This window comes from Nannobrachium achirus, assembly GCF_963921795.1.
Source record: "Nannobrachium achirus genome assembly, chromosome: 16".
NCBI lineage: Eukaryota > Metazoa > Chordata > Actinopteri > Myctophiformes > Myctophidae > Nannobrachium > Nannobrachium achirus.
In genome coordinates, this window is record NC_137823.1 from 15,486,563 (window position 1) to 15,511,683 (window position 25,121).

A 25,121-nucleotide genomic window follows, 5' to 3' on the forward strand; every position below is an offset into this window, starting at 1 on the left:
TTTTCTTTTTTTTCTGGCGTAATTTCTACAGTATTTGGATGTTTCTGTGAATGTGATTTTTTTCTGTTCTGTCCCTGTAAATGTCACTGTTTCAATCCATTTTAAGTCAACTCTGGAAAAGAGCAGTTGGCCTAAATTGTAAAGACATCTTGTTGCTGTCTTGGAATATAAGAAGGGAACTTGGCTCATATGACAAGCCACATATCACATTTATATAAAACGACAAACAAAACCTGTATTTTGTTTCACATCACAGAACACTGAATCAGCTTGGGGAAGTATGGAGGAGGGTAAACGTCTCTCTCTACCCGACTACTGGTTTCTATTGCAGGAGTCTCTGCTCCAGTACTTCTCAACCAGGTAAGTTTGATATACGATATATTAAAATGAGAACAAACTCGATGGCTCCTTGATATGTTGTCTGCAAAAATCAACCTCATGGTGGCGCTAGAAGAAGGGCATGTGAGAAATCAGGGGTGGAGGTTGTGGTTTGCCAGCCAAGGAGTGTGTGTGCAAAGTTTGGCATGGATAGGGGCAACGGTGCCGGAGATAAGAGTAGGACCAAAAGTGTGAGGGACTGACTGACAGAGTCTAAGGGAGGACATTGTTGTGGTTGTCTCTATTATACATCTTTTTAAAAAAGCACTTAGCAGTGGTGAGACTGCTTAAAGTATTATTTTAGATTTTTTTGGACGTTAAATTACATAACATTTTTATTAATGTTAAAGAGCATAGAACGAAAAATCACACCTAGTGTGAAGTGAGCGGTGCCATTTATGAGTTAATTTCCTCAAGCGCCCTGCCAGCCAATCACGGCACATCCTGCGAAGCTTGGCTAATGGGACCCTGGCATATAAATCTTTTTTTTTAAGATTTGTTTTGGGGCTTTTATGCCTTTATTGATAGGACAGTAGACTGACAGGAAATGGGTGGAGAGATGGGGAGCGACATGCAGCAAAGGTCGGAATCGTACCGGCGATGCCGCAAGGCATCCATGCCTATTTGGCAATGCCTATTTGGTATGCGCCTGGACCAGTAGGCCAGCGGGCGCGACCCGGAACATTTTTGAACACGTCTTCTCTCCCTGTTTTCGACCGGACAACAAACTTTGAGCTGTTTGTGTCAGAATGTAGGCCAGACATTGTAGCCGCCCTTCAGTTTACTTAAGCCCAGGCATTTTCCCATTGGTTTTTGACCAAAGCCAGATGTTGGAGCTATAGCTCCTGTTCCAGGAGCACCACTCAAGAACATAACCTGGACACATGAATACAGCCTACCACAGTATGTGAAATATTCCAATTCCTCTGCCCAGATCCCATAGAGATCCATAAGAAGAAGCTGATGCAATGGTTCAGCCACCTGTCCCAGGAGGAGAAGCAGTTCGGCAGGGAATTTAGCCCAGAGAGCCTGCACATGGATTCCTACATCCTGGAGAAACATCCTGAGGAGAGGAGAGGGCTCCTCCGCTCCCCACTGCAGACCAGCCCACCCGTCAGCCGCGCTCTGACCCTGGACCAGCTCTTTGAACCACCCCAGGTACAGTCGTATCCAGTGGTGGAAAAAGCACTGACTGAGGAAAGTGCTGCAGCAATTGATTGTAATAGTAAGGCAGAGTAGTAATACTAAGGGGTAGATGTAATGGCAAGGATGGATAGTATTTTTAAGAGTAAGGCTTAAACAGTGCTATTGAATGTAACAATAGATATATCCATATATTGACATAAAAGGGTCACTGACAGAAAGCAGGTACTCTTGACGGGTACAACAGGTATTGCATAACAGCCTGGCCCATGCATTCCCTATTTGCATCATTCCCAACTTGCATCATAGGCCTGACGGGCACAAGTCTAGTTAAATTCAAATGTAAATAATGGGACCATGGTTCCGTAATGCAGAGAAACATCATGATGATGTTAATTAAAATGAGGCCTGTTGTCACATTCCTGAGAGAGGGAGAGAGAGAAGCGGATGAGGAGCCAACCTAATTCTATGGAGCGGAATCAGCGGACCCAGAGCAGGTTTCCACTTACATGTGAGTGGTGAGGGAGCAGAGTTTAGAAAACCTGGAATGGAATGGTAGCAGAGTGATGACAAAATGCAAGCATGGACGGGCAGTCCATTCCGTTCCAGAAGTTGAACCCTGCAGTATTTTTGATTACCATTTATATGGATATTTACCGTAGCTGTAGGAGGCCCTTAACTCATCCCATACTTGTTATGGTACACATTTTACTTTTGACAGGCGTGGAAGGAGAACAGGGGGCTGAATGTACTGCTGTATGGACCGAAGGGTAGGGGGAAGAGTATGGTGGTCCGCAAGCTGGTTCTGGGATGGTGTGCTGGGAGAACCCTGACTCAGTTCAAGTTGCTGGTACCATTTTCCTGTGAGGACCTCTCCCAGCTAAAACGGTAAGAGTCTTCCACTCTCTCTGCTAATTAGTCAAGCGGCCACAAGTCAATTTATTGATAGAATCGTTCACTTTGTGATACAAGCACCAAATTTGGCATGAACAATGCCTAGGACCTACTTGTTCAGAAAAGCAAGTTAGCCACTCAATTAAAAACAAATAGGGTTGGGGTCCCATTGACTTTCTATACAGTAAAATAATACAAAAAAATTAATCTGCTTCAAATAGCATGTGAGGGGTCAAACTAGGGGTTTTTCATGGTGCTGAATCCATTGTAAGCATCTGTTTTGCACAAAAAACACTCCTTGGGCTAGGAAGGCCACCACAACACTATGGTTTAGTGATGAGTCATCACTTTTCACCATGGTTTTCACGCTTTTGTGGGGGCCTTTCTGCCCAAGGAATGTTTTTCGTGCAAAACAAATGCTTGCATTGGATTCAGGCTCATGAAAAACCCCTAGTTTGACCCCTCACTTGCTACTTAAAGCAGATTTATTTTGTTGTGAAAGACAATGGGACCCCAACCCTATTTGTTTTTAATTGAGTGGCTAACTTGCTTTTTGGAAAACGTAGGTTAGAGGAAACTTTGTGCAAAATTTGGTGCTTGTATCACAAAGTGAACAATTATCTCTGTAGCCGCTGGGCTAAATGGCGATGGCCATGTCCACCAGGGGGCGCCATGGGGGCAAATGGAAATGTTGGAGAGAAGAATTGGGTGTTGTGCATCATTTAATGTAACATTATTGTGCCAGTTAAGAACCATTTCACAATTGGGGCACTGCAGCCAGAGGCTATGGCTATTTGGGGGGTTCCTCCTTGGAAACGTTGGGGAACTCCTGTGCTAATGCATTTCTTTCAGAGGCCGACATGTTTTACATAAAAATTAAATGTGTTGCACATTAATAACAAATAGCTGAATGCTCTATTAATGAAACCCCATTCATGAGTTGATAGACTACAGACTACAGAAATGCTGTTTTCACACTCTTTGGATGGGTGCTGGACAAACTGACCATGACGCCCGTCCCACGCAGGTCGACTTCCTTAAAGGACCTGGTGGGCAGGAAGTACCTCCACCTGCAGAGGATCCCCCTGCTGAGCGGGGAGGCAGATCATGCCAAGGATGTGCTCTTCCTCTTCAGCGGGATGGAGAAGTTGAAGCTGGACTTCCGAATCGGCTCCACAGAGCTGTGCAGTGACCCCAGTGAGATGCTCTCTCCAGAGGCTGTGGTTGTCAACCTGCTGAGGAAATATCTCCTGCCTGAGGTAGGACATGAGCAAGCAGCTTCTCATCAAAGCCAATGACATGTTGTTAGAAAATAAGATAAGTAGATCGATATGTTATTATAATGTTGAACTTTCTTTTTTCTTATACCTAAATACGTATCCACATAAAGCCTGTTTACTTTTTAACCGGGGCCTGTATTTGATCCCCTGCCTTTTTCTACAAGCTCACGTTGAGCGCATGCTAGGGTTCATATGGTTAACTAGTTACATTAAGATCTTAAATCTAATCAGTATCTTGAGGGAAATTCAAGGGGTTCAGAATCAAGTGGTTTGAATAAAATAAGACTCAGTCCCTCGAATACACAGCGTGCTTTTCAATCTTGCTAATACACTATTCATACAATCAAACCTAGGTCACGGTCTGAGCTACTGTAAAGTGCACACACCGTGCCACTGTTTAATGAGGACATCAGACAGATTCAACATCATTTTTCTCCTAGGCCAGTGTCCTGGTTACCACCAGGCTGTCTGCGCTGGACCGCATCCCTCCGAAGTACGTGAGCCGCTACACACAGATCTGTGGCTTTACGGACCCAGAGAGCCAGCGGACCTACTTCACCAACCGGCTACATACGAGCGGGGAGTGCCCGCGAAGACAGGAGCTCTTCCTCAACCTCCAGAGGGAAAGCCAGCTGGCTGCAGCCTGCTTTCTCCCGTCCCACTACTGGCTCACATGCGCCACCTTGCACCATCTCCACTTCACGGACGCCCACGCACCGATCCGCACCCTGACGGGGATATACACCAGCTTCCTCAGGCTTAACTTTGGTGGAGAGGTGCTGGGCATGGGGTTGGGTGCCGAGACCGGCTCGGCCGAGCGGCAGACCTCTCTGATGCTGTACGTGGTCCGCACCGTGGGGAAACTGGCATTCGACGGCGTGACAACGAGACGCACCTGCTTCACAGAAGAGGAGCTGGAGCAGTGGGAGGGAGTGAAGGCGACGACGGACAAAGAGCTGCGTCAGCTGTCCGTGTTCCGAACCGACGTCCTGGACTTCTTCCTGGTGCCTTGCGTGAAGAGCGGTAAGGGTTTCCCGGGTGAAGTGCACGAAAAAGACGAGAGGCGCTACGTCTTTGCCGTCCCGGCCATGCAGGAGTACCTGGCGGCTCTCTACGTGGTTTTAGGGGAGAATAAAACTGCCCTGGAGATGTTCTTGGAGGACGTCTTTGAAATCCCGGCCATGCAGGAGTACCTGGCGGCTCTCTACGTGGTTTTAGGGGAGAATAAAACTGCTCTGGAGAAGTTCTTGGAGGAGTTGACGCAGGCAGATGCGCAGGCAGATGAGGACGTCACCATCCTCTCAAAGTTCATCCCTTTCCTCTCAAAGTTCACCATCCTCGCCATCGTCAACCTCCTCAAGCTCATCGGCACCCTCATCAAGTTCCGCAGGAAGGGCAGCATCGCCAAAACGATTACCACGGAGTTGTTCCGCAGCGAGGACCTCTACAACGAGGACGTCCTGGATCAGATCGAGCAAAGCCTGCTGGGAGTCCATGGTCCCCAGCTACAGCAGCATGACGACATGCAGCTGTTTGAGCTGTACCCCATCTTCATGGGAGGCCTTTTGCATTATGGGAACCGTGTTCTCCTCGAGCAACTGGGCTGCATCATCACGGTGGCTCAGCCTCAGATCACACGGGCCCTGAGGAAACACCTTATCAGAGGTATCAACTTTAGATTCTTTGTTCTACATTTATTGAGGCAGAAGGACAGTGTAGCGAGAGGAAGGCTGACACGCTCAAGGTCAGAAGTGAACCCTGAACATTTCAATTATGTTGTCGTTGTCATGGCACATTCAAATGCCAGTATGTAACTTATTTTGAAAGATATTTGGAAACGGACATACCCAAGTGGTAGTGATCATAGAGGTCTGTGAGAAATTCAGTCCCATGCACTGTTTATACCCTCAAATTCTGCATTGTAAAACCAGTTTATTTTCAGCACTGTTTTCACAACATGGGTTATTCACACCTGAACCACTCAAGTTATTGTGCATTCACAGTGCTATGGTTCACATATAGACACAAATGTTGAGCAAGAGGTTCTTACAATGGTGGACAAACGATCCGCTCCCGCATCACCCGCTGTACCTAATAAATTGGATAAAGCTCACTATAAAACTATAATAATAAACATAGCAGAATTCAGAAGGCGGGTAGTGTGTGGGGTTGAAGACGGATGTGGCAAGCCGCGCTCATTGTTTCATTGTGATGGCCTATTTGGAAATGTTTTCAAAACATTTGTGGCACCCAGTTGAGACCTCTGTGCGCCACAGAGCTGTTTTCAGAACCAAACCTGCAACTGTGTGGATTCGGATCTATGTACCACATCTATTATAGGACTGAATCTGCCACAAAAATATGTTGCATGCCATACTCCCCCTGTTGCCTATTCTGTTTCCTGTTACTATACCATCAAATACCCTATAAACAGATATTTGAGAGAATAGAGGTGCATTCTACTATTGATAAGATAAGGCACATCCAGCAGTTATACATTACTATAATTGTGAAGCCCTTTAAAAGGAGACAGGATTCTTTAGTGTTGTCCATATTGTCCGTCTCTAGGTTACTAGAACGCATTTTTAGTATTTTGACTAAAAAGAACACTGTTTTCTTGTTGAACGACAGAGTTGGGAACACCACAGCCCCCTGAGGAACTGATGGACCTGCTGGTTCTGCTGTATGAGTTCCAGAACCCCAGACTCACCTCCGACGTCCTGTCCTCCATTCGGACTATCGATCTCACCAACATCCGAATGACTCCCCTCAAGTGCTATGTTCTGAGTTCTGTGCTGTCCTGTACCCCGGACAGGTACTTGTCATGTTTTTGTCTGGTTAACGTCCCCTGTCCTGAAATTGTTCTGCATACCATTCTTAATTGAGCATCATACCAAATAAGTCTACATTATGTGTAATGTTTTATTTTTATTTTTTTATTTTTTTTCAGCTTTCACCTTGAAGAGCTGGATCTGTCATCCTGCCAGCTGACGCACACTTTGCTTGAGATGCTATGGCCTGCCTTCAAACACACACACAACCTCAAGTGAGACAAACGTATACCTATCACTCATATCTTGGACCATATATATCTTTATATGATTCAGCCAAATGGTTTTATATATTTATATATTTAAATGTATTTTATTTTTACTATCGACTTGTGTTTAACATGACTGTAGATGATAAACTATTCTTTGTACCACTCATACATAATGTACCCACCCTATAAACAAACTGACTTTAAAACACTGGCATAGTGTTTACATGAGTTGCATGATCACTTCTTATAGCTAAACTGCTTTGAGGAACCTATATATGATTCTGGTTTAAGACCAGAATCATATTTGCTTTACACTGGTGAACAAACCACTCTTTAAGTTCACGCAGTCCATTCAGTGCTTGTAAAATCCAGTCATTATCCCTGATAAATCACTGTACAGACATAATGAAGGTCACACAGATAAGGATACAGGTGAGTGAGGTGTGTAGCAACTCATAATGTAATAACAGCTCATAATGTAATAAGGGCTCATAATGTAATAAGAAAAATGTAATAAAAACTCATAATGTAATAATCAGCTCATAATGTAATAAAAAAACGCACCCGTGCGAAGTGAGCGGTGCAAAAATATTTAGGGAGTATGATATACTGTGAACTTTGATTTTCAAGCCTTTTCTTCGCAATGTACCTGTCCTACATAGCTTACTTACAGTCACAATGTGATGTGTTCACGTAGCATACGGAAATGTGATGTACTTATCAACCTTCATAGTTCAACATGACATTCAAGACCTCAAAGATGAATTCTACATTACCACGATATTTCTAGCGTCTTGAAGATATGTAATCTCATCAGCATAGAGTAGACCCATCATAGCTCCACTCCACCACAACCTTATAATCTGCTTCAAGGAAGAGCGAAGTAGCATAGACTTAGAAGGTCCCAAACGGAATAATTCACATCAGATCCACGCAACAGGACTAGGAGACGTGAAGAAGAAACATTCGTTACCTCGAACAGTGCATCAACAGAGCCTACCTTTATACAAGGACCCAAGGAGATGTTGACACACACAGATGGATCGTGACTAGGGTTTCTGGGACCGTTCCAGAGAGGAGGCATTCACACTCAGCCTGTGTCTTGAGAAAGGTCATGTATATACACGGAGGATGGACAGAGATGCATGCAGACAGTAATGACATGTACAAGCTGGACACCACCACGATGGTCTGGTCCTTAATTAACATCGGAGGCACTCTGCCTCCTGCTTCGGTATGTCTCTCTGCCACCATCATTGGAACAAAGATGTTTGTATTTGGGGGCACGGCCAACGAGTGCTTTCAAAACTACATCAGAATGTTTGATACAGAGAGAAACTGCTGGCAGAACCTTCCTTCTCCAAAGCATCTTCCAGAAGAAGACACTTATGATGGTGAGAAGTCGTCTCATCATCTTTAGCGGATATCCCGAAGACAAGACAAACAACGATTACCTGCACATCTTAGACTTGAATCCTAGTCTTAAGACACTTTGGCAAGCTAACAGTTATTCAGTACAATCTGGAAGTGTCAGAACTCCCACACAGCATCAGGTGGGAACTGGCAGCCATGCAAGGTTATTATAGTAAGAACTAACTAAAGACCCAAGGAGAGACCCACCTGTAAAACAGCTGTCAGCTATGTTCAAGACCACTGACTTGACTGAATCTTTCAAGAAGAGCTAGGCCCGAAGAGCCCGAAGAACTGGGCAATCAGTGGATACCCAATGGATATTGTGTTTATTTGTATTTTAAACTTGTATTATTTGGCTATCATTTATAACCTGTAACATTTTCCACAGTCTGTCTAAAAGTGTGGTTATTTTATCGCTTATAAGTGAATATTCATCTAATACAATTTTGAAATTCAAGGTTAGCACTGCTCAATAATTTTTTATGACGTAATTAGGCGGCCTAAACGCGTTATAAATCAGAGTTAACCAATCGGGTGCCTATGTGACTATGACATCATGGACAGATCAACAGAATCGAAGTGTTTCATTGGTCTAACGGACTTGTGTCATCATCATTTGTGACATCATGGTTTTGGTAAAAAAGCGGTCTATAGGAGCGGTTAGCACCGCTCAAAAAACGAGCGCATAACGTAATAATGGATTTTTCAATAATGTAATAATCCTCCACATAGGAGGCTCATAATGTAATAAAACTTCATAATGTAGGTATATGTAATGTATTTTTTATTACATTATGAGCTGATTATTACATTATGAGCTTTTATTACGTTTTAATTATTACATTATGCGCTTGTTTTTATTACATTATGAGCTGATTATTACATTATGAGTTTTTATTACATGTTTTTATTACATTATGAGTTGCTACACACCCTGCCAACTTTGTTGATGAAGAATGGAGCAACTATCCGCTAAACATGCAGCAAATGAATACAGGGATCATTTAACTGTACAAAGAGCATCCACAATGTTCAACATACATTTCGTGATTGTGTCAACACTGGGTGTTGATGCAACATCGATAATATCCCCATTTGGTCAGTATGACGACAGTCTGCCATTGCTAGTTCTGGGCCACTTTGCCGAAGGTCATGGGGACCATTTTGTAAGCCTTGATGGACCAGTCACACACTTGATTCAAAGAGTCCAGGAAGCAGAGGAGAGTGCACCACTTCGATCTGTCCTTCACTCTGGCCCTAAGTCTAGCCCTCACTCTGGCCCTGACTCGGTACCTCACTCTGGCCCTGACTTGTCCCTCACTCTGGCCCAGGGCCGGATTTATAATAGGGCTTGACGTGCTGAAGCACAGGGCATCAACAACCACAGGGGGGCACTAGAGGATCAACTGTAAACAAAAGATATTCACATGAGCTAAGCTAAGCTAAGCTAACGTTGCTGTCTGTAATGACTGGTTACACTTAAGGGTTTTGAAGACACGTTAGGTGGATACTAGTATGCACAACTCTAAAAGAACTGGTGCACTATTGTGTTGGAGCGCCTCAGTGCGGCTGCAGAGTTAAGGTGCTATCTATCCCTGATTGATTGATTGATTGATTGAAGACTTTATTAGAAGTTTACATAGGAAAAGGTTCATGACAGTACAGTTCACTGGTAAAAGGTCAGCTAAAGGGAGATCCTAGTAAGCTTTTCGGCTTATTTGCACAGGAAACCTTCAGACCACACTATTAAGTAGGGTGACCAGACGTCCCGGTTTGACCGGGACTGTTCGTTTTCAAGCTGCGTGTCCCGGTGTTCCGACAAATATCTCTAAAACACTAATATGTCCCGCTTTTCAAGTTAACATTCACTACAAAATTGTGCCAATATCTGTTTTCAGTGGTTGCGTAGACATTTGATTTATCATGTTCTTTTCACGAAAACATGCTCACCTAACCAATCAGAAAACATATACAAAGTCATTGCGCGTCTGAATTCAACGCTGAGGCTGTTTGTCAATCACTCACTGCCTGATTGCAGCCCTGCGGTGTATGTGCGCATGCACAAACGTTAGAGAATGGGCACGCACATGCACGATAACGTGCGCATTGCTTTTAGGATCCCGGTTTTAGGCAACAGTGGTTTGCGTCCCGGTTTGAGCGGCTAAAAAAATATGGTCACCCTACTATTAAGTCATTATGCTAATGTTTGGACGTCTGTGTTGTTTCACACACCATCTTTGGGCATATTCTACACTATTGTTATTTATAACCAGTAAGACTCCCTAATCGGGAGATAAGCGACCGTAGGTGGCTTATCTCCACAAATAGGGCAAAAATTTGTTTTTCCAAAATCTTCCTGATCCATGTTGATGACATGAGTGTAGACATGCTGTGTAGTGATATTCGTGATTTTAGGGCAAAAACTGTAGGAGCAGTGTCCAAAAATGTGTTTTAAAAATCAGCCTGAAGGAGGCGCTAGAATAGGGCCATGTGAGAAATGAGGGGTGGGGTCTCCGCGTTGCCTTGGCGGACGAATAGATACCGGCCCCGGCTCTCCCGGACGCTCCTAGCCCGAGTTACGGCATTTTATGTGCGCTGCAGTGGCAGGGGGTCCTCCACTGGGGGCGCCACCACTTTTGCATCCGTTCTGGAGCACCAGGAGTCGGTGGTCCCCGGGAATTCCCCGCGAGCAGCCCCGTTGGGGTGGTCATTTGGTCATTTTTGCACATTTGGTCATTTTTTACATCTGGGGGTGGGGCTCCGGGGGTCCTTGGAGGTTGTAGTTTGGCAGGCAAGGAGTGTGTGTGTAAAATCTGGCATGGATCGGGTCAACGGGTGCAGAGATATAAGCAGGGAAAAAGTGTGACGTGTGACGTGTGAGCACATTTGGTCATTTTTTACATCTGGGGGTCCCCCAGGGACCTGGGGTCCCTGGGGCTCCGGGGGTCCTTGGAGGTTGTAGTTTGGCAGTCAAGGAGTGTGTGTGCAAAATTTGGCATGGATGGGGGCAACGGTTGTGGAGATATGAGCAGGGCAACAGTGTGACGGACTGACTGACTGACTGACTGACTGACTGACTGACAGACAGCCAGGGGAGGTTTTGGTAGTAAATGCGACCTACGGTCGCAATTATAGCTTGACGGTGATACGTGTGGCTACCTACCTGCTAACAAACTAGTTCCAAGCACAGGGCACCATGAAGGGTAAATCCTGCCCTGCTCTGGCCCTAAATCTGGCCCTCACTCTCGCCATAAGGCCCTCACTCTGGCCCTGACCCGGTACCTCACGGGTCTGGACAGATTGAAGTGGTGCGCTCTTTGAATCAAGTGTGTGACTGGTCCATCCAAGCTTACATAATGGTCCCCATGACATTCGGCTTCGGCAAAGTGGCCCAGAACTAGCAATGGCAGACTGTCGTTATACTGACCACATGGGGATATTATCGATGTTGCAACAACACCCAGTGTCGATACAATCACAAACTGTATGTTGAACATTGTGTATGCTCTTTGTACAGCTAAATGATCCCCATATGTATTCATTTGCTGCATGTTTAGCAGATAGTTGCTCCATTCTTCATCAACAAAGTTGGCAGGGTGTGTAGCAACTCATAATGTAATAAGGGCTCATAATGAAATAAAATCATGTAATAAAAACTCATAATGTAATAATCAGCTCATAATGTAATAAAAAATACATTATTACATTATGACGTTTTATTACATTATGAGCTTCCTATGTGGAGGTTCTTAATGTAACACATTATTATTACATTATTACATTATTGAAAAATCCATTATTACGTTATGCGCTTGTTTTTTTATTACATTATGAGCTGATTATTACATTATGAGTTTTTATTACATGTTTCTTATTACATTATGAGCCCTTATTACATTATGAGCCGTTATTACATTATGAGTTGCTACAAGGTGACATAAGGATACAGGTGACAAATCTGTCAGAGCCATAAAACAATAGCTCTCACAGAGCCACACATGCAGCAGTATAAACAACTCTGGTTGTATTGCACCGGGTACCGGGTCATAACTTTACCAACCTGATAACAAAAGCTTACCCTCCAGGAAAGTTGGCTGTCTACAATGAGTAAATATATTATAATGTATTATGCAAGTGCCCAGTTTGTGTTGAATTACTTTGTATGTTATCTTTTCTGATCTGATCATCAGTTATGTTTATCGTGCTTTTATAGCTTTTGTAGCTCATATTCGGTCCAATCAGTGACAGTGATATAACTAATGTTACTGTTTTTTAATGGTGTGTGTACTGATGATTTGTTTGCATGCACACTATGCTCCAGTTACTGTGAATAAACAGGTTAAAGGTGATGGCCCAGTTAAAACATTGATATTTGAAAGGCAATTTTCCTCCAATAACACATGGATTTATTTAATAGTCTGGTTAGAAATGTAAAGTTTATCCAAATGATCCCCTGACTATTGTAGACTATGTCATTTATTCTGTAATAATTATCTGGCTATTCATTATGTTAAGACTGGTAAATTAGTGTGCATGTAAAATAAATGTTGCCTGACTACATTGGATATGCATTTTGCTCTGCCTGCTATTAACCAGTGTAACCAGAATGTGTGTGAGTATGTGATGGCGTGTGCATTTGTGTTTGCTTCAGTCTCCAGTTTAACAGCCTGGGTCCTGAGTCCTGCATCCTCCTACGAGATCTGCTGCTAGATTCTAAGAGTTCTATCAGATCTCTATTCTCTATCAGTGTCTCCATTCATTATTATCCTGATGTTGCTTTAGCCAAACATCTACAGCTCAGCCTGTGAATATCCCCTGGCCATCGGACATACAGTATTGGACCTCAGGGCGGGCTGCTCTATTTACACAGAAAATAAATACTTTTGTTGAGTGGGTTTAAGTAAATTTGAGGAAGGGAAAGCACACCAGAGAAAAGATAAACATTAACTTTGCAAGACGTGCCAGTAAAGTATCAAATTGGTCCGTTAACGCTTAACAGGCCAGTGTCAGCCAAGCTGGCCAGCATTGTGGATTCCTTCCTCTCAGAATATACAGCTAATAAGGTGGCTAGTCATGATCTTGCCAGTTGAAATCCCCACAAAGACCAGCTTCAATTGTCATATTATCATATCAAGAGTTATTTCGTGTCTATATACAATTATTATTCTGACCTGAAAGTCGCTCACATCTGTACAGACCATGGCAGCGCCTATGCTGGCAGCTGGCCATCTAAGCTGGATTTTCGTTTGGTTTGTCCTGTTTGTATGTTCCATGTTATGTGTGAACAGTGCGAATTCAGTGGCTGTGTATGATCGACATACCTTGCTGAACATCCGTGACACGGTGGCGTGCTGCCTGTCCCATCGACCTGAGCAATGGAGCTCTCACCGGGCCCTGCGCCTCGAAATCCCCGGGAACATCTGGGCGTCTTCCTGCTGCTGTCCTAGGACCAGGCGGGCTAGGAGACGTGGGAAACGAGCCGGAGTCGCAGTGCAGCGTCGGACACAGATCCGAGAACAGATCCACGCTCTCTCCGAGGCCTGTTCCACGGCCCCCGACCCCGGCGTGGGTCTGTCTTGCTCCCGGCCGATCCTCCTGGTGCCCCCCTCGCTGCGATCAGCCCTTGTTCCTGTGTTTCACCGACGGTGTACTGGGAGTCGACCCACGTACCTGCGGTCTCTACCCCGGGCCTCATCGCTTGGTAAACATGGATCCGACTCCATCAGCTTTGGATTACTAAACGCTAGATCAGGGCCGGATGTAAGCTCTAGTAGTAGGTGGGGCGAGAGGAAATGCCAGGGGGGCAACCTTTTTAGGGGGTCATAACGCCAGAAATGCATAAAAACCTATGCATTTTGGCACACTTATACCAATGACACACCACACCATGCTGTGTACAGTACAAGTCACAGAACTTAAGAAATAAAATACACAAAAAAGTTAAAAAAAAAAGAAAACAATCACACCCGTGTGAACTGAGCGGTGGTTTACCCACCTCATAGATCATGTGTACCGATTTTTGTGACATTTGAAGAAAATATGTAGGAAAAGGAGCAAAAAGTGTGTTTTGGAGAAAATTCAAGATGGCGGAAAATCTATCCTGGCGCAAATGGGTGTGGCCTATATGTGGAGATGCGTCTTGACCCAAGGAATCCAGGGAAAAAAGAATTTTAATTTTCCGATCTACGGTTCAAGAGTTACGGGGCAAAACGTAAAGTGGGCCGTTATAGCGCCACCATGAGGCCGAGTGATGTAATTATTTTTCGATTCATTCTTAAAATCATTATGAATCTCCTCTCCGAGGTTTGAAACTGTAGCTCCAAAAAATACTTGAAAGTGATTTCTTGCATTGTCATTATAAGTCAATGGGGACAATTAAGCGTCGTTTTTTGCCGATTACGTCGGCATGGTAAGGCGGATCGGAACGAAAGGTAATAGCACACCATTCCCGGCCGAGCCGCACATTTTGATGTATATATTGCGCGAGTGGCGTAAATGGTGCGGCACTAGTTACGCGCCGAAGTTTAGGCTACATACAGACACGGACGGAGACAGACAGACCCACACACACGGCCACGTATAGGAGCGTTGTGACCACCGCTCAAAAAAAACACAAAAAAAACAACAAAAGGTTAAAGAAATGATAAATAATGTGATGACAAAAGACAGACATGTTACTGGTGTGATAGCTATATAAACTGATGTGATTGACAAAGATGAATGCAAATGATACTATAAACTGATAGATATAGATTGATACACTGATATGAGACTAGATGGATGATAGATATGATACTGGATAGATTGAGACACTGAGATGACACTAGATGGATGATAGATATGATACTGGATGGATAGATTGATACACTGATATGACACTAGATAGACAGACAGACAGACATGACACTAGACAGACAATGACATTATATTTCCTCCAAATTTGCGACAAGGAAAACAAAAGCACGCATCTAGCTTCACTGCATCTTCCTCCACGGTACCAGCCCGGGCTGAATGCGCGTGCTGTCTTGCCAAAATGACGTTTTGGAAACACAAGATTAGCGGGCTGTGATGGTGCTGTTGTGCTTAAGCCAGTGCTGTTAGCAGCGGCCACTGCTGCGTCGTGTACGGCGAAGCTTTCAGCTTGTGTTGCCGTGCTTGTGGAACTCAATTGGGGGTTAGGGTTTGGGTCGGGTCGAGGAGCAGCAGCTCTACCTCCTGCTCCCTGTGTGCTGTTGTCGGCGGCCGCTGCTGCGTTGCGAACGGCGACGCTTTCAGCTTGTTGCCGTGCTTGTGGAACTCAATTGGGGGTTAGGGTTTGGGTCGGGTCGAGGAGCAGCTGTACCCCGAGTCGACGACGGCTCGGAGCCTGCCTCTGGACTGACTGGAGCCGTAGCAGCAGTGCTACTCGCGTCGCGAGGTTTAGAAACCAGAAATCGACGCATATTGACCGAAAGAGCCAGAGAAAGAGAACAGAAGTTAAAGTGAAACAAGCTGCAAGCAAGCACAACTAAAAAACAAACTGTTCCTTCTCTCGATTAGTTCCTTAATGCGCTGGACAAAACTGAAGTTAGTTGGCAACCAGAAGTGGTGCGTGTACTTGTCTGTCGAGACGAGACTGACTGCTGTTCCCTCCTACGCATTCAACGCATATCGGGGGCGGAGCTGCTAGCCTGGCTGGAACATTATTATTTGTTTTACTTCTTTTGAGGTGCAGAGAGGGAGAGAGATGGCATTGGCGATCGGAGTTTTTAAAATGTATATATAATGAAATGGTGTTGGTTTTGGTGGTGCGACAGCTGTAGCATAATATTTAAAAAAAAAAAAAAAAAAACGAAATATATATATTTTTATTTTTTCATGCCATCTTGTTTGGTGGGGCAGACAGGGCATTTAGGGGGGCAATGCCCCCCCTTGCCTATGGGGAGATCCGGCCCTGCGCTAGATCCATAGGCAACAAATCATTCTTTTTGAATGATTTCTTTGTTTCCAAGGACTTGGATTACATGCTGATCTCTGAGACTTGGCAAAAAGTAGGTGTCTTTGCCTCCCTCAATGAACTCTGCCCGCAAAACTGCGCCTACTCCAGTACCCCTGCACCGAGGTCTTCGGGTCGTGGGGGTGGGCTGGCGGTAGTCCATAGGAACTGTTTCACATCACGGACGGTGAGTTCTGGAGCTTATTCATCCTTCGAGGTACTCATGAACAGAATCGGGCGCTCAAATCCCTTCTATTGTATTTTGGTTTATCGACCGCCTGGGAAAATCAGCTCGTTCCTCGCTGAATTTGGTGACTTTCTAGCGTCCATTATTCGCCTGGAAAGGATCCTTTTGATCGGGGACTTTAATATCCATGTAAATAAGAGCACAGACTCTTTTGCCACTGACTTTTTAAATGTTATGGATTCATTCCATTTTACCCAGCACATCTCTGGTCCGACCCACGTAAAGGGAAACACGCTGGACCTTGTGTTCACGATCGGGTTAAAAGTCAGTAATGTTTGAATGGAGGAGCTATCGGTGTCTGACCACAAATGCATTTTGTTCAATGTGTCTTTCGATAATGATTTTGTGCCAGAGAGGCGCGTTAAAAGCTCTCGTATTATAAACAGCACAGTTGTCGCTAATTTCATTGCTAGGTTTGATAACAACAGTGTTTTGGTGTCCCCTGGTGATGACGTCAACTGTTTGGTAGACTGTTTCAACGTGCGCTGTGCGTCCATTCTAGATGACGTGGCGCCCTTAGTCACCCGAAATGTCCGTCCTGTGAACCTTTCTCCCTGGCTTGACAATGACATCTGCGAGCTTAGACGTAAGTGCCGCAGAACAGAGAGGAGATGGAAAGCTACACAGCTGGAGGTCCATCGCCTCTATCTCAAAGATTTGAGGGTTGATTTTAATGCTGCAGTAGAGCGTGCTAGGGCTGCTTATTTTAGTAACATCCTCTCATCTAGCAGGCATAATCCCAGAGTACTATTTAAAACTATAGATACTCTTGTTAGCCCCCCTCCCCCCTATGTACCTGTGCTGTCAAACGAGGACTGTAACCAATTCTTGCAGTTCTTTGTCACTAAGGTTAATAATATTATGTTAAACATCACTCCCTCCCCTTCTCCCTTCCCCCTCCATCACACCACTCCAGCATCCATGAGCAGCTTTTCACCTGTCTCCTTAGATGATATCACCACTATAGTGTCCTCCATGAACTCCTCCTCTAGCCCCCTTGATATCCTGCCCACTTCCATGCTGAAGGAAGTTTTTAGTTCCGTTGGCCCCAGTCTTGTCACCATCATTAACACATCTTTAGCCTCTGGTTCAGTTCCATCACACTTCAAGCAAGCAGTTGTACAACCTCTCCTCAAAAAGCCTAACCTTGACTCCTCCATCCACAATAATTACAGACCCATTTCAAAGCTGCCTTTTGTCTCAAAGGTGTTGGAGAAGGTTGTAGCCAACCAGCTTACCTCCCACATGACACACCACAACATCTCAGACAAATTTCAATCCGGTTTTCGCAAGCATCATTCCACTGAATCCGCCCTCCTCAGAGTTTCAAGCGACCTCATGATGTCCGCTGACACTGGGAAGTGCTCAGTTCTGGTCTTGCTGGATCTGAGCGCGGCTTTTGACACGGTCAGCCATAGCATCCTCTTAGATAGGCTCAGGGAGTGGGTGGGCATCACTGGGAGTGCCATTGACTGGTTCGCCTCGTATTTACGGGAAAGAAAATTCTCAGTGGCTATGGGCCCCTTCAGTTCAGGCACCCCTCCTTTGTGGTGTACCTCAGGGGTCTGTACTTGGGCCCCTCCTGTTTGCCATTTATATGCTCCCCCTAGGTCTCCTCATAAACAAGTTTCCCGGCATTCGTTATCACTGCTATGCAGACGATATTCAATTATACTGCTCATTCAAGCCGGATAAACTGGATCAACTAAATGTCCACCAGGAATGTCTGCTGGCTATTGAAGCCAGGCTGGGAAACAGCCTCCTTCAGCTGAACCCAAATAAGACCGAGGTGCTGATTGTAGCAGCTGAGAATAACGCTGCCAGAATAGCTACACACCTGGGGGCCCTCAAGGGTAACGTACGCCCCCATTTAAGAAATCTGGGCGTGGTTTTTGACCAATCCATGCACTTGGACAATCATGTCAAATCACTCACACGCACCTGTTTCTTTCACCTCAGAAATATTGCAAAACTCCGGACCATCATATCCCACTCTGAACTTGAAATGGCCGTACATGCTTTCATCTCATCCAGGCTAGATTACTGTAACTCCATTTTTACCTGTCTCAACAAAACATCCGTTGACAAATTGCAGCTGGTTCATAACGCTGCTGCCAGGTTACTCACTAGATCAAAAAAGTCATGTCACATCACCCCCATTCTAGCCTCTCTGCACTGGCTCCCGGTACACTACAGGATCCATTTCAAAGTCCTCACGTTTACCTACAGAGCAATTCATGGCCCGGCCCCTACGTACATCTCAGAAATTATCCGTCCCACCCCTACCACTCGCTCACTCAGATCCGCTGATAAACACCTCCTTGATGTCCCTTGGACAAATCTAGTAACCAAGGGAGACCGAGCCTTTGAGGCCATAGCCCCAAAGCTCTGGAACGCCCTCCCCCTGGACTTAAAAACGTCCCCCTCAGAGGCCTCCTTTAAGAGGCATCTAAAAACGCACATGTTCAGACAGGCCTTTGGTCACTTATAGGCATCCCTGTTTTTACTGTTCTTTTGTATTCCTTGTTACTGTGGGTGTTTTAATTTATTGGTGTCTTCTCTGCAACTGTAGAGCTTATTCTTATTTTTATTTTATTTTGTATCTCTGCAACTGTAGAGCTTACTTTTTTATTGATTATTGTGTATCTGTAAAGCACTCTGTGCATTCGTGCTGTGAAGATGTGCTATATGAATATGCTATATGAAAGTTCATTCATTCATTCAAAATTCATTTTCTGTTTAGTAAAGAGCTGGAGAGACGTGAAAAACACTATAATATTCATTTGTTGTTCTGCTTCACAAAGTCTTCATCCTTACCTGGATGAAAACAATACATGACATGGTTTATCATTGTTAAATTATTGCCATTAAGGAAGTAAGAATAAAAGACAATCATGTCATGTATTCATCTTAATAAATTAAAAAATATTTATCAAATCAAACCCAGTTACTCAACACAGCAATTAACGTTCAACGGTACCAATATGTCAAGGTGCGTTCAAATCTGGATAGTTCGAGTAGTGTGATTACACACAAAGCCAATGCAAAGACAAGACGATACACGACCGGGCACGGCGGGACATACTTTTTTTTGTTTTTGTTCGACCAAAGTAAGCGATTGAAGTGACTAGAAAAAAATATATATATCTTCAGGTTTGAATGCACCTTCAGGACCAAACTTTGAACATTTAAATGTTTGAATGAAATTGCTAACCACCCCGCCTTGCTCCTCCAGACTGTGTAATAACCCAGCGCTGGGTGAGTCTGGGATCCGGAGCCTGCTGGAGGCCCTTCCAAAGAACAGCTCGCTGAAGCGGCTGTCCTTGATGCACACAGGCCTGGGGGACCAGGTGGCCTTGGAGCTGGCCAACAGCCTCCAGCTGCACACAGGTCTGCTGGAGCTCAACGTGGCCTACAACAACATCGGGGATTCATCTGCTCTCAGCCTGGTGGACGCCTGCAGGGAACACCCCAGTATACACATTGTGCAGTAAGAACATGCCCCAGTAGTTTAAGACACGACACCCCACTATGATTCACGACACCCTAGTACAGTGGTTCTCAAACTTGGGGTCGGGATCCCAAGTGGGGTCCCCAAATTATTTTGTGAGGTCCCCAGATGATTAGCTTAATGTAAAAAAAAATGTCTCACTCAACGGTAAACAAACCTACATAAGTGTATACAGGGTATCTGCACAATTATAAAGTGACAATTTAAAGAGGCGAACATTGTGAAAATAGCAGATCTACATGCTCACAATGCCTTGCAGCACTGCAAGGCGTTGTGAGCATGTAGATCTGCTATTTTCACAATATTTAAGTGTTTGTCAGGGTAGGGGTGGGGTCCCCAGTTAATATATGTTTATTACCCCTGCCCTAGTATAAGACGCAACACCCAAGTATAAATCATGACACCTCAGGGCGCAGTCATAATGTTTATGTCCAATGTTGTCAGATGTCGTCAATACCATGGATATTAAAGCTCAATTCCTTCCAAATTCAACTTGGATCTCATTGTCCCATCTTTCTGACTGTCCCAGTTCACCACCAGTTCCCTAACCAAAATCAAATCAAATACCACAGTTTATACTACTGACAATCTCATCCCTGGCATGTTAATAAATGTTAGACATCGTGCTAAGATGTCCTCTTCCATTCTCCCTGGCCCAGCTTGTACCTGAACCATCTCAGTGACGTGGGGAAACAGTCCTTGTACGTCCGCGGCGTCAAGGAGGACCAGGGTGTTATGGGCAGGCAGGTCAGGGTCCTGGCCTCGGTCACCGAAGGAGAGGACCTCTCCGAGGACTGGCACCCCATCCTTAATGTGATCAGAAAGTTTTCATCGTGGGACCGTGGGCGCGTACAGCAGGAGCTACAGGTGTGTGGATGTTACACATGCAGTAGGTACATACTGTAATGTGTGACCCTCGGCCAGTGGTGTAAATTAACTAAGTACATTTAATGTGGCGAAGCTTGCGTAGCTAGTTCATGCAGACAACTCGGGGGGGGGGGGGGGCGTGCTTCCCTGATCAGGTCATCAGTCACATGATCTTTCACCTGATTAGGGCGGGTATTTAAATCCCTCTGCCTACCTCTTCATTCTGGCTTTTCTCCTGGCTGTGCAGCTACCCTGCTGTCAGCTGCTGCTCTGCTTGCTCTCTACTGCTGCTGATGTTTTGCAATCCCACCACCTCCCCAGCATCCACCTGTAGGTCCTGTTTCTAGATCCCCTTTGGGGGGGTCTTAATTCATTCCCTGTAATTCTATTTGGTAAATTCTATTTTGTATATAATAACTTATCTAAAATGTTTATACTTACAGGGAATGAATAGAGACAGAGTCCTGACACCAAACTATGCTTCATATCATGCTCAGTAATTGCTCAATAACATATATTCTAAATTAATCCAAGAGTTGTCTGCCTGAACTTAAGTAATGTACTTAAGTACAATTTTAAGGTATTTGCACTTTACTTGAGTATTTCCAATACTTTTACTTCTACTCCACTACATCTCAGATCCAAATAATGTACTTTTGATCTACTACAATTATTTGCAAACTTAAGTTACTTTGCAGATATAAATTATAATATTCTAAAAGATACATAATCCACTTTAGTTTTATACCTTGGCTATTCGAAAATAGACGATCTACAAGCTCACAACACGTTGCATTGTGGCGCGTTGTGAGTAGTAGTTGGTTTGCTTCTCTTTCGAACATTTGTTTGGGTTTCTCGCTATGGGAAACACTCTGTGTTATCCTCAGAAGCTCTTATAGGATTGTCCCAGCCAGTATTGGCCTGAAGAAATGATGCCGGCTTTAGTTTCTGCCATATACTAATGAGAATGTGGGAGGAGGGGTTGTCGCTGATACTGATAGTCCCGATGCGGGCAAGCAGTTAATGGATGGAGGAAATCATTCCCCTTCTCTATGGCCAGCCGTGGGCTCTCCTGCTAAGCCGAGACCTCGTCTCCCAGGCTCATGGGGAGATATTTCATCCAGAACACATGTCCTTATGGGCCTGGTCCGTGAGAAGTCTAATTTGAATGGAGTGGCACTTTCCAACAATGCAACAATGTCATTGTCACGATTCAGAGTTAGATTAGCTGGTTGATTTCGTATTAGTTTGTTTACGTCTATTCACACGGACTGTTGTATTCGCAACTTTGAAGTTTATTAGACAACCCATCACTGGACTGTTTGAGCCACTACAAACAAACATCAACAACCTGTCACTCAACAAGGTAGTGGATATTTATGATGGAACATTTTGGAAATCCTGCAGAGCCTCTGAAATGGTGACTAAATTGCAACCCATGATAACATGTACAAATAAATGTCATGTTCAACCTTAGGCATTTAGATTCCCTTTAGATCCTATAATAACAAGTTCCCAGCCTTTACTTATCTCCGAGGAGAAAAGCCTGGTCACAACCTAGCCTCGTAAACGTCTGGAAACCATTTACGGAAGTTGGTCGTTTACTAGGCTCACAACCTAATGCAGAGATTATCTACAGGGATGGGACTTCCGTCGTATGTATTTCCCCCAGAAACTATCTTTTTCGACCAATCGCAAGACTCGTTTCATTCAGGGAGAATGTAAACGTATTTGTAAAGTGTCAGCGTCTTTTCCTTGGGCAGCAGTTCCGTTTAGACACTCAACCGGCTAGGTCTTGCCCAGTTAGAAATGTGTGACTATTGGTCCTTATACTAGGTTAAGGACACTGAGTTGAATTCCACTATATTTATGATCCGTTATAAGAACTGCTGTTCTTCTGGCCCAATCTCCTTTTGTGATCAATGAAGTTGTTTTCATTTCAACCCCTCAGGTGTTCTTGAGGGACCTGGAGTGGGGTCGTCAGCAGCAGCCGAGCTTATGGAAACGGCTACACTTCCGTCGGGTGGAGAGAGGAGTCCGGCAGACGCTACGGATGCTGGAAAGCGACCCTCTGCCCACGTCAAGAGGAAATGGAAAGTAAAGCATGCAAAGAAATTTGGGACATTGTAATAGGAAATTTCAAGTCTGATAAGTAGTGTATTTGATAACTTTGATGGAAGAAATAAGGAAATGGTGTTTTTATCACAATTGTTGGGAGATTCAAACCAGTGATAATTTTCATGTGCATTTCATTGTCTTGTCGCCTTGTCTTCCAGATTTATGAGCCCATTAGCTTTCATTGTGTGGCTTATAATCCTTTTGTATTAAATAGAACCTGGGAGTGGTCCAGGACTGTATGCTATCAGAATCGGATGAACGTTTGTTACTTGTTCACGTGTCATGTTATTTACACACACATACCGTACTGTTTGTGTGACCAATGCTCAGAATGTTATTTAGGTGGCATGTTGTTAGTTTTGATGTGTACCTGTTATACTTTGTCTCACTAAATCATTTTCTTTACACTCTACTTGTGTGATCATCGTTTGTTGACTTCATGCCATTTATTATGATCTTGCACTTTTGTCTGCTAGATGTCAAAATTGAATAGCCCATTTAGACCTAAGTCCGCCTGGAAAAAAGCCTTAAAAACCTATGGCTGATTGGAAAAATACCCCTAAAACCTGAGATTTTATGGAAAACTTCACAGAGGTGTCAACGTCTACTAAAACATTTATTTCTCAGCCTCTGTAGCAGCTAGAAACTGTGTGATAGCTTACACCTTTGGCTTTCATGGAAAATTACTTGTCATGGTCCAGACCTTTATCATTTTTTTAGAAAAAATCTGCAAACTCAAAAATTGTAATAAATCTTATAAAACGTCTAATAAAAAATACATTTCTCAGCCTATGTAGCACATAGAAGCCCTAACCCTTTTTATTAGTGCAAAGCAACAACAACAACAAAAAACACACTCTGCAATGCACTCAGAAATTGAATAAAACAGTCTTTGATAAAATAAAGTGGCTGGTATTTGTGCTGAATAAAAAAAAGAGTAAAAGGTGTGAACATTTCTCTGTTCACAAGCAGCACTATTTCAAGTAAAAAGTAAGTGTCAGTCGAGCATAAAAAGTAGAAAAAAAAGTGCAATAAAAAAAAGTTGAGAACATTGTAAAAAGAAAAAGAACTGGCTGGCTGGCAATGTCTACAGTTTGTTCAGTTCAGTGACATCAGTGTCCTGTCAGTCAAACAAGCGTGTGTGCTTGTGAAAGCCAGAGTTAGTGGAAGCAGCTCGTTCGCTAGAGGTATCTCTCTCCGCCCGCACAGACCGTGCACATCTTCCTCCTATCAAATAGCCTGGCAAGGACATGCTCAGATCTGTCTCCTGAAGCAGACGCAGAAGGTGAGGCAGAGGCAGAGGCTGACGGTGATGCAGACAAGGATGGAGAGGCAGCCGGAGAGGGACGAGAGGTAGATGGAGACGAAGCTGGAGAGTGACGAGAGGTAGATGGAGACGGAGCTGGAGACGGAGCTGGAGAGTGACGAGGGGTAGATGATGGAGAAGCAGCAGGTGAGGGACGAGAGGGCCCAGGAGCACTCTTACCCACCACTGGTACAGACAGTTCCTGTGCCAGGTTCTCGAGCCCCGCTATAGGGAAAGCCTTCTCTATGCCGCCAATTTTTGCCAATAAACGACCTAAGAACTTGACAGACAAACTGGTTAAAAATGACACTTATGTTCAACCTCTACATTTCATGTCTACAGTGCCCTCAGGTAATTTTCCATGTAACGGTTGTTTAAATTGCAATGCCATGATCAAAGGAGAACATTTTGTTCACCCACACACAGGTAAAAATATAAAAGTCCGAGACAGGATTACCTGCAAAACGAAATATGTCATTTACCTAATTAAATGCCCCTGTGGCTTTTGTTATATTGGTAAAACAAAGAGAGAGCTAAAAACTAGAATCACAGAACACAAAAGCAACATCAGAACGAAAAACGAAAAGTCTCCTATAGCAAGACACTTTAATAGCATAGGCATAGATATGACAGGTTCTCTCAGCGATTCTATATTGAGGTCTAGGGTGCGTGGCTCCAGGATTCGGTCCCCCCTTTCAAATGAAGAACGTCAGCGTCGTCAACGGGACAACCTCTGTTCTTACTGTGCCTCCGACGCCCACCTCTTGTCCTCTTGCCCTAATCGGCCTCGCGATGTCACCAAACCCCGCGATCAACAGGACAGGAGTATGTTTCAGGCTACCTTGATTCCCCCTCTATCTACTATGGAAATTGTCCGGGATCTATTCGGGCCTCCCTCCACCGGTTCGGAATTGTACTTCCTTGAGGCTTCCATCCTTCTCCCTAA

At 44.4% G+C, this 25,121-nt stretch overlaps 1 protein-coding gene across 1 annotated transcript; it reads left to right on the forward strand.

Annotated features, from left to right (window-relative positions):
* Positions 1–280: 280 nt before the first annotated feature.
* LOC308300301 (NLR family member X1-like) lies at positions 281–22,852 on the forward strand (the record flags this gene model as incomplete). The annotated part of the gene is made up of 11 exons (XM_080744119.1): positions 281–290; positions 1,313–1,536; positions 2,243–2,409; positions 3,443–3,674; positions 4,136–5,360; positions 6,327–6,510; positions 6,646–6,741; positions 12,803–12,889; positions 19,609–19,863; positions 20,544–20,751; positions 22,703–22,852. The coding sequence occupies 11 exons, from the start codon at positions 281–283 to the stop codon at positions 22,850–22,852; spliced, it is 2,838 nt and encodes a 945-aa protein (XP_080600245.1).
* Positions 22,853–25,121: the final 2,269 nt, after the last annotated feature.